The following is a 9,447-nucleotide window of genomic DNA, read 5'->3' as shown; positions in this document are numbered from 1 at the left end:
CTAATTTTCAGATTCGGTCGCGTCACCACAATTTACGTCGTCCGTCGAAAAAACAAAAGATTCACGACCTTTCTAATCTTTCTCGTTTGCAGCCAAATTTATGGATTTTCACACGGATCCCGGCGACCGATTCGATCACGAGCACGGGTTTATTTTTCGTCCCGCTCTGTCTCTCCCGGTCTCTCTCAGTCTGCGCTTGTTTTTTCCCCCTTTCCTCGTTCCCGTTCTTCTTTTTGGGCCCCGTCGTCGACGTGCTTTGCCACGTATTTTCACGCACGCACGCGGAGGCTGCATTTATTAAAAGCGATACATTATGATTCAAAGATCATATCTTGGGATTCGTCTAGACGGTGGAGAGGGAGACACCCTATAAAGTCGTACGTGGCTGCCCCTGAAACAAGCAACCGAATACAAGGTGCCTTCTCGTTCATTTCTTCTCGCCTCCGAGCCACCGTTTTTCGTTTCCTTCTTTTCTCCCGCGAGCCCCTTCGTCACGCCAGTCCGCGTTCCTCTCGAACACGTGAAAACGTCTCCCTTCTCTTCCCACACCACGAACAAATCGTTTCATCGGACGAAAATTCTTCCGAAAATGTCACATGGGGCGAATTCACGTTCCTAGATTTGTCATGATATACTGATCCTGAATCCCTCGTCTGCATCTGGCGAAGAATTATTCCAAGTAGCATTGGTCTGCATCTTATCGAATAGAACATCGCCATTGCCAAAAAGTGGGTCTGTGAGATACCTATTTTGACATTTCGAAAAGACAAAGGGGCGAACAGGAGAGATAAGAATCGTTGGAAAAAGGGAAAAATCGAGCAGACGAAGAAGAAGAAGAAGATGCGAGCGCGATAAAGCGTCACGGAGATCGAGAAAAGGCAGTCGACCGCGGGATTTGGGCGAGCGAGGGAAAGGGATTACCACACGCGCGCGGCGGGTGGAGCGAGAGGAACAGACGCACGAAGAGAAAGAGAAAGGAGACGAAGGAGAAGAAGAAAAAAGCGAGTGATCGTAGTAACACCGGCGCGTCTCCTCTCGCGGCTTCGTGCTTGTCTCGGAATTAGTGAGTAGACAGAATTATGTCCGTGAGCAGACCAGCTCGGCTCAGTTGAGACTTACTGCTCAGCCCGTGCACACGTATGCTACGAATCTTTCCTACTTACATATATACCGCGGCTTCCTGATGCGATTAGACTAGTCCGCGATCACCCGCCACAGAGTATCACGGACCAGTTTATTTAACATTTCTTCGTAACGCGGATACACAGCCAGCGTCTTCCGTCAACGTTTGTCGATCCGTTCTCTGGGTCACTCGCTACGACGAGAAGAGCCACGCGGTTTTCAGCGAACCTACCTCGTCACGACGATTGCTTACCTTTCGGGGGTTGTGAATTCCCTCACGCGATAAAAATGAAAGACTCCATTGAACGATAACAGTGGCTACATTACCGTATCAATGAACGAAGTGGTGGCATTTTCTGCCTTCGTACGATCCTGACAGAGAGAAAGGGACAAAACAAGTGAGAATTTCTCAGTCTGAGAAGAAGAGTTCGATGGTGGTCGTCATGGAATTCTCTGGGTTCTTCGTGTTGTTGTTGGTCGTCTCGATTGCAAACAGTGTCTCGGGCCACCATCATCACCGCAGTGTGCACGCGGACGACAAGAAGAAGGGAGATCTGATGGACCACGTGAAAAGGTACGCGGCCAGTGACAACGAGAACGTGGTGCTCTCCGAGGGCGACAAGAGCAGGAGTCTGAGGGGCGAAGAAGCTAAAGGCACCGTTCCCTTCAGCGAGAGGAGGCTGGAGAAGATGCTGGAGAAAGCTATCCTAAAAATAATCACTGGCGATCTCAGCACGGGTGACATGTTGCTATTAAAAAGCCTAAATTACAGTCTAGAGGAAGTTCTGGCGATTCGTGAGAGGGAGCTGAACAAGAAGAAAGACGAAGAACTGAGGAAAAAGGAAAATATGAAATCTTGGTCGAAGGTGTTGTACGGAGATGGAGAAAAGAAAAGTAGAAATTGGAATAAAAATTCCATGGACCGTTCGTCTTCGAAGAAACCTGATTTTGAAAACGTTAAACGAGAAGGTAAAAAGAATCGTCACGTGGATAGGTCACCTTCTTACAAAGATTTCGACTTTGAGGCGTATAATCGACAGGCGATCCTCGATTACGAGAACTTACCCTCCAACTTAGAATTTCAGCAATCCTGGTCAGAACCCACGGTTGTCGACTACGAAGAAGCTACCAAAGCTTCCAAGGAGCAGGATGTCGCAAATAATCTTCATCGTGACTTTGACAGAGCTATGGAGCCTCACGTGGTCTTTAAGATCCGATACGATGACTCTGAGTTCGATTCCAGCTCAGGTTCCGAGGAAAGTAACAAAAATCATCTTAGAATGCCTAAACATCACGTTTCGATGATGAGACATACAACTTCGAGGAATACTGGCAATTCCTTTCATGCATCCACATCGTCACCGCTCTCTTCAACTACTGCTACTACTGTGCCTTTGGTTTATCAATTGAGCAGCACCAACATAAAGGGTAACTATCTAAACAATGATCCTATAGCAACCACACTTTCAACATCGAGTGGCGTCAGTACCACCAAGAGTACCATTTCAGATAAAATTTCGGAGGACAAAAATGGTACAGATATCGTCGTTCATGTTACCAATTCTACTGATAAAATAGAAGTTTCAAAAAGTGTAGAGAAACTTAGTGAGAATAAAAGGATCAGTGAATACGAAGGACTCGAATGGGTCGAGGATGACGTTTACAGAGTTATCCCTGAATTCGTGGATTCCCTTGGTTTCGAGAATACCGAGGATAATGAGACATCTGACTATGAAGACTCTACTCACGATTCCCGACTAAATTGGAATCCGGAGGATAACGAAAATGATACGTTGGGGTATCTAAACGACACTCCTGATTCTGTCAAGCTCTTCATGGCCAACAATAACGTATCCGCCGGCAGCCTTCCCTTAGCCAATTTGTCGTCCTACCTGCAACTAGCCATTGCTCATCGACGAGGGTAAGTGAGCTAATCAATGTGTTTTAGGATTCGACGTTTTCCTAATCTATGCTTCAGTTCACTATGCTCTTGATAATTAAGATATATTTCTATGTAATTAATTCAGTACAGATTCGATTCATGGGGGAAGATTATAAATTTCAATAATCGTAGATGGCTCGATATTTTTTTCATTCATTATGTTCCTTTTTGTCTCATTCATTTTTCACATTAAATGTTGTTTATCGTGTGTCTCGCTTTGCAAAAATGTCTAATAAAAAAGTCTATACAATGTGCTTTTTGTGTCTTTTAGAGGAAACCTAACCTCAAGCTTCGACAGGTAAGCTTCACCCTGATGGCACTATGATCTGATGCTTTTTGGGTAAGGGACTCGGTTTACCGAGCAAGATGGACAGATAAATTCTGTCGAACTCTTTTTGTTTTGCTCCCCCGGCCGACCGGCTGCCTTCCTTCTGGCTTGGCTTGCATAATCTAAAAATACATTCTCTCTCATCACGATTATCTCATTGCTCGTATTGCATGAGATACGATTTATTGCGATAACAACAGGAGATCTATTCTCCACAGAGGTATGTTGTGTCTGCATGAAAAGGTAACACGCATTCTTCCCTTCTTACTCTTTCCCTTGAAACCAAATCGGCAATCTTCTCTTTAATTATCGTAATGAAAGAAAAAGGCAAACGGTTTTCCAACGACGTAACCCAGACCTGTGCTCGCGAATACTTGACGACAAAGGCGTTCTCGACGAATCATTGCCCCCGCCACGTAAAAATATCTCGATGGCCCGTAAAAATACCGTGATGAAACGAAGAACCACGAAGCGCCACTGAATTTCTACGCCTCGGGCTGACCAGCGTCCGCTTCTTCAACCGCTTCGCCTCCCTTTTCCTCGCTGATATTTTTCTAAACAAAAAATTCAAAAATTAATTAAAGATCGTTCAAATTTTTTAGAAGAGTATTGACAAAATTTTATACCTGAACAAATCCAGTTACGAACGTAAACTATTTTAAAATGATTATGTCAAGATTTCGTGATAAAATTAGTGATTCATAATATCGTTTAGAGATTTCTGGTGCCAGCGAAAAATGATTTATCGACCAGAGTGGTCGAGAAAGACAGACGCGGGAACGAAAAGCAAGCCAGGAAGGACGCGCTGTGGAAATTCCGCCGTGGTCCCTAGCTATGTTTTTAAATCGCCCTCCTTCTCCTCCACCACCTTGGCCTCTGGTGCGAAGGCGTTTCTTTTATTTTATTAAGTCTAGACGCGTAAATGCATTCGTGTCGGCACTGGCGTAGCCTGCTGAGAGTCCTCCGGTGTACCCGTCGTTCCGCTTCTTCCTCGGGACTCTACAGGGTGATCTGGACAATCCACCGATACTAGAATCCTCTTGCTCGATTTCAAAGGTTAGCCTGGTTTCAGTCGAAGGAAAAGGAACAGAGTAATCGCAGTTACTTCATCTAAAGAATTATACGTGTTACTCAACGGTAACAACGTGGATTAGGGACGCAGATCAAGGGGAGAGGCTGATGTAAAGTGGTTCTATAGTATCAGACGGATTAATTTATTTCTTACAATGTCTATAGTAAAGCGGACGTGAGTTAGATCGCAACGACGCAGCAGCCTTAAGTTGAGCACCCTCATAATCACCGGGTGTCTAGTCAGACTGCAGTTAGGACTGCTCTCTTATGAGGTTATGTAATACATTTTAATTTAATGCGCTGACCTTGTCTATGCGTCTCTCTTCCTATGCCGACAAAGATGATGCGAGATGCGCAACGGAGAGCGAGGAGGAAGTTTTCGTCAGTGGCTCCCCACCTCACCGCCAGACGATGCAACGTGCATTTTTTGACGTCGTTAATCAGGTCGTCGTTCACCGTTTCGGGATCTAACATTTTCTTCAGCCTTCTGACCTCCGCCACCTACCAATCTTCTCGCGTTAATTTTTTTCGTCCAGAACAGCTTCCAAGTTTTTTCTCCTAAAAGTTATGATACTTTTTATAATATTTTAAAGATTATTCTGTAATACAATATTCGCCTGGTTGATCGAAGACCTGTCCAACTATACAATAAATTCTTCATAATGATAAAAATGAAAGATCCTTGAAGAAATTGAAGAAATCTTCTTGACTAGATTTCCACGTGCCGACGCTACTTCGTGTTCGTCCGAAGGCTGTTACAAAACCGGCGTAACGTAGCCAATTTTCTTAATACGGTACTCGGGAAGGATCACTGGATTCATTCTCATGATGCAACGGCCTCCAGACACCCGAGTCCTTCCCTTTCCCAGACGGCAGACAGACGTGACACGTACGCAACGAGACGCTGTAGAATGCGTGACTTGGACGTGGCTAGATTAAGGAGCATGTCTAGAATGGAATACAACCCGTCAAGATTTCGTGGCGAGATTTCGTCCGAATACTCTCATCCTTCTAGTTCTCCGCTTCCCTAAAGGGGTTCCTATACAAAAAAAAGTGGGACAAGTTGAAACTCGTAAAAAAGGAATCTATTTTTTTCACATTTTCTCATGGACGTCTAACCGCACGTGGTCACCATTCCCGTAACCTGACCAGTCGATTGTTTAGGAAAACCACTTCTGGTTGTTTGTCGAGCAACAACGAGGTCGTTGACGCGCGATTGGCTGCGCTTAAAGGTCCAAGTGGGCGTCCAGTGAAGCAATCCTTGCCAGTGACGTAGAGAAAAGACGCTCCTCCTTTTTTCCTGCCGGGTTTAATGACTTAGAGCTTCCATTATGCAATCCCGTAATCTCACCTGATGGTCGATGCAAGTTCTACATAGATAGACTTAAAAGTCTTCTCTTCTGTAAGTTTAATTAGTAGTTAATTAGTATTTATCGTTATCGTAAGCTCAGATTATGAGATTGTTCTCTGTTCGATGAAACATTCGAAAGTAAAAATTCATTTAATAGGAGATATTAAAATTCGAGATATAATACAAATGCATTAACACTTCCCTGCTAGACGAGACGAATGAGGTATATACTAGTGCTCGTGTCGGCTGTCTAGTCAATGTCTAGAACGTATAATAAATATCTGTGACCCACACTATGGGCCCTATAGGTCACTGACCACCATCCATTAGTCTGCCTTGCTGCCCGGAAAGCTTACACGTATCTCCAAGTGAAAATTTTTACGTCGTCATCATCAGGCACGGAATTCTTCGAATATTTCTGATTCTTTTATTTCACTTTACTCTCTAACTATCAATTTCTATCCTCGATTCAATCTAAAACTTCAGTTTCTATCTACTAATAGATTTAAATTGCAAACTCTCCTTTTTTATTGTTTTATTCGAGTATTTATATTGAGAATTTGTCGGCTGCTGTGATTTCTTATTTTCCAGTTTACTTTTTATTGCTAGTTTATATCGGTTTATAAACCTTTGTTTCTGTGTGCAGCCAGGGTGAAAAAGCCATCGAGGACATCAAGACGCGGGTTCTGGCTCTCACCGGAAGATTCAACCTCAGCACCGATGCCAACCAAGTTCAACGCGAACGACTCACCATGTTTTCACCGACCTGTAAGTTACTTAACTTGTTAACAGCAATATTTCTTAACTATGTGTAATCGCGGATTAAAAATTTAATATAGATAAATCAATTTCAGTTAAGTTTTCAGGGTCCGAAAATATAAATGCGATACAACTTATTTTTAATAAAAACGAAATAACGTATTAAACAATAGAGAATCTATAAATAAATGAAATAATGCATTAAAGAATAGGGGATCCATAAATAAAGAAATTATTATATCCGACGAGCTTTCTAATTAATAGGCTAATATCTCGTTAATACTCTAAATATTTTTCTGGTATAAAATATGTATCGTTCTCTTCCACCAGGTCAAATTCCTCGGAACACGGATCAAGATGCCTGGACGGACTCATTCTCTATGAATATGCACTTTCAATTGAATTTGACTTCCAGCGATCACGTGGTCGCCGCTAAATTAAGAATATTCAAATTACCACAAGAAAACACGACATCTTCTTCGGAAAGCACGTTCGACGAGGAGGAGGAAGACGAGAAGAAGATCAGGATATCGGTCTACTATTACACGAAAACTTTGAAGAGGCATCGATGTAAGTTGTGGATTGATCTATAACATTAATTGAATAAAAATGTATTATTAACAGCGAATGATAATATTAACTGAATAAAAATTTGTATTAACAGCGAAGAAACGCCTGATGGATTCGGTTGTGACTCCTCTCACATCCAGAGGTACCCATTTGGCATTGGATGTGAGACAAAGCCTTCGATTCTGGAGACTTAACCAACGGAATTCTCATGGAAACGGAAGTAACCATGGGCTGGTAATACAAGTTGAAGATCAAGATGGCAGGCCGCTGAAACCGGCTCTATATATTCAACAACCGTCTTGCGCGGATCAGGATTCAGATCAGAAGGCATGTGAGTGTGTGCTCTAACAATACTAACTCCGATGTGACAATTTCGATTGCCTGCTTGCATACCTGCGTGACACTTAACATCGTGTGCCATAACAGACTTGGATGCCTTAGATCATTTGAATAAGTTAAATGATTCAAACAGTCGCGATTGTTGACTATCGCGATTAATAGTTTGCGAGTTTTGCTGTATTGGCGATGCTGTGTGGTTTTTGTCGTGATTTCACGCTGGCGCGCAGCCAGTTCCATCATATTGAGACTAAATTTTTATTTCATAGATAGCTACATTTTTCATAATGTAACAGCAAAAATATTTGTACCGCATAATTTACTTGGAGTAGTTATTTAAATATTTTGAGAGATAGCTTTAAAGATTTAGTCTTAGTATAATTAATGGCATTACCTATTATAAAACATATTTACAACAGTGCCTTCTTTTTCTACAGACCAGCGAGTACCTGCACTCTTCGTACGAGCCTGTACTCGTTACGTTCGCATCGTAAATGGAAAAACGGAGACGTACGTCAACTGCAGGCATTAGAGTGGAAGAGAAAAACACTTACATGCTGTGAGAAAATAGACAATCATTCACGTTGCACTTTATCCTTGGAAAAAACAAGGATCATTTTTACGAAGACCATAGAACATAATCCTTGAACTGTTGCTCGATTCAAACACATACCAACAATAAGTGTGAAATACACTTTTGTAGAAAGAATAGTCGTCATTAAGCTGCGACGTGTTTGTATCGATTATCGATCATAACTACATACTTTATAAATTCGTTAAGAAAATGGAAAAACCAATTTTTCCATTGCTATGCAATGCATATGCAATTATTCTTGCATAAGTGAATGCGTTAAATTCATTAATATAATAAAACAAAATTTAATATTTTTTATACAAAAATCATATTGACGACATTCTGGGGTTTTTTTATCGTTCTAAGCGCGCGCAATACAAAACGCAGACAAATGCGCCGTCACCACTGTAATTAGTTTCGTAGCAGTAACGAAGTAAAAAAACGCGCGAAAATTGCATTAGTGGCGAACTGGTGAGAGAGTGAGTATAATCCCAGTAAAAGTTTTTTTATAGACTGCTTTTTAATTTAAACAAGATGTTAACTTAAAGATGGAATGCCGTGTTATTTAAGTGTAGTAGTGGTAAGCTGTATTTTATTGTTTCTTATCATTTCTTGTAGTATGCGTACAGACCGCGGCTTCTACGAGAAAAACATCGAAATGCCCGTTATTTTATGAAGAATATTAGAGTTAAATTTTAGTATGATTTAATGATGTACATACCAGTGAAATCGAATCAGTAGATTGATTAATATTAAATTAGATTAGATCATGTTAGATTATCGAATAGGTTACTCTCTTGACATGTATGCATGTACACGTTGCACATGTATGTGCAAAGTAATACGCGCATATACATGTCATGCCCACGACTGATGCAACCAAATGTAAGAGCTTAGACATAGATATTTATGTTTTACGTTAATTAAGCAGCGCAAATCCGTGCTGAATTTCTATTACTACACTTTAGGTGGGACCATATAGAATATTACAGTTTGGTACAAGCACTAAGTACTTCACTATGTTGTAATGGCCCATCTGAAAGATTATGTTACTTACTATTATATGCTGTTGTTGTTTAACAAAGAAGACAACACGTTCTCAAAAATCCTACATAATTCCTGTACATAATGTATATTTAATTGCCTAGTTGTTTAAAAATAAATGGTTTGATGTCGAAATTTATGATGCCTTTATACTGAACACATTTTAAGTTTGACTCCTACCTTTTATATGATGGATTGTCTTTTAGCTGTTTTATATTTTCTTTTTAATGAAAAAAGGTATTTTTTAAGAAATAGAGCTTTTTGAAATTATATAATGTTCCAGTGTCTAAACTAAACTTTGTGTATTAGCTTATTTCTTTATTTAAAGAAAGTATTAACTTTATGTTAAT

The 9,447-nt window shown here is 41.0% G+C and overlaps 1 protein-coding gene across 3 annotated transcripts; it reads left to right on the top strand.

Annotated features, from left to right (window-relative positions):
- Window positions 1-775: 775 nt before the first annotated feature.
- Window positions 776-9,236, top strand: LOC117243337. Of its 3 annotated transcripts, none has more exons than XM_033510719.1 (6): window positions 776-3,043; window positions 3,336-3,362; window positions 6,461-6,582; window positions 6,904-7,143; window positions 7,238-7,470; window positions 7,917-9,236. In XM_033510719.1, exons 1-6 carry the CDS (start codon window positions 1,554-1,556, stop codon window positions 7,971-7,973), a joined length of 2,169 nt encoding a protein of 722 aa, XP_033366610.1. In that variant the 5' UTR covers window positions 776-1,553; the 3' UTR covers window positions 7,974-9,236. The 3 variants fall into 3 exon arrangements, with proteins under 3 accessions (XP_033366610.1, XP_033366608.1, XP_033366609.1); XM_033510717.1 differs by having other exon boundaries at window positions 7,238-7,474; XM_033510718.1 differs by lacking the exon at window positions 3,336-3,362 and having other exon boundaries at window positions 777-3,043; window positions 7,238-7,474.
- Window positions 9,237-9,447: the final 211 nt, after the last annotated feature.

The sequence above is a fragment of the Bombus vosnesenskii genome, unplaced genomic scaffold, assembly GCF_011952255.1.
Source record: "Bombus vosnesenskii isolate JDL3184/JDL3185 unplaced genomic scaffold, Bvos_JDL3184-5_v1.1 scf7180000013265, whole genome shotgun sequence".
Taxonomy (NCBI): Eukaryota; Metazoa; Arthropoda; class Insecta; order Hymenoptera; family Apidae; genus Bombus; species Bombus vosnesenskii.
The sequence above is the reverse complement of the archived record's forward strand: the minus strand, read 5'-3'. Positions and strand labels throughout refer to the sequence as shown.

What these genes read in the sequence shown, in the direction of transcription:
- LOC117243337 (XM_033510717.1), top strand. Translation starts at nt 1,554, where the DNA reads ATGGTGGTCGTCATGGAATTCTCTGGGTTCTTCGTGTTGTTGTTGGTC. An exon ending in CTAACCTCAAGCTTCGACAG is followed by an intron (nt 3,363 to 6,460) that starts GTAAGCTTCACC and finishes TTCTGTGTGCAG; the next exon opens with CCAGGGTGAAAAAGCCATCG. An exon ending in AACTTTGAAGAGGCATCGAT is followed by an intron (nt 7,144 to 7,237) that starts GTAAGTTGTGGA and finishes TTGTATTAACAG; the next exon opens with CGAAGAAACGCCTGATGGAT.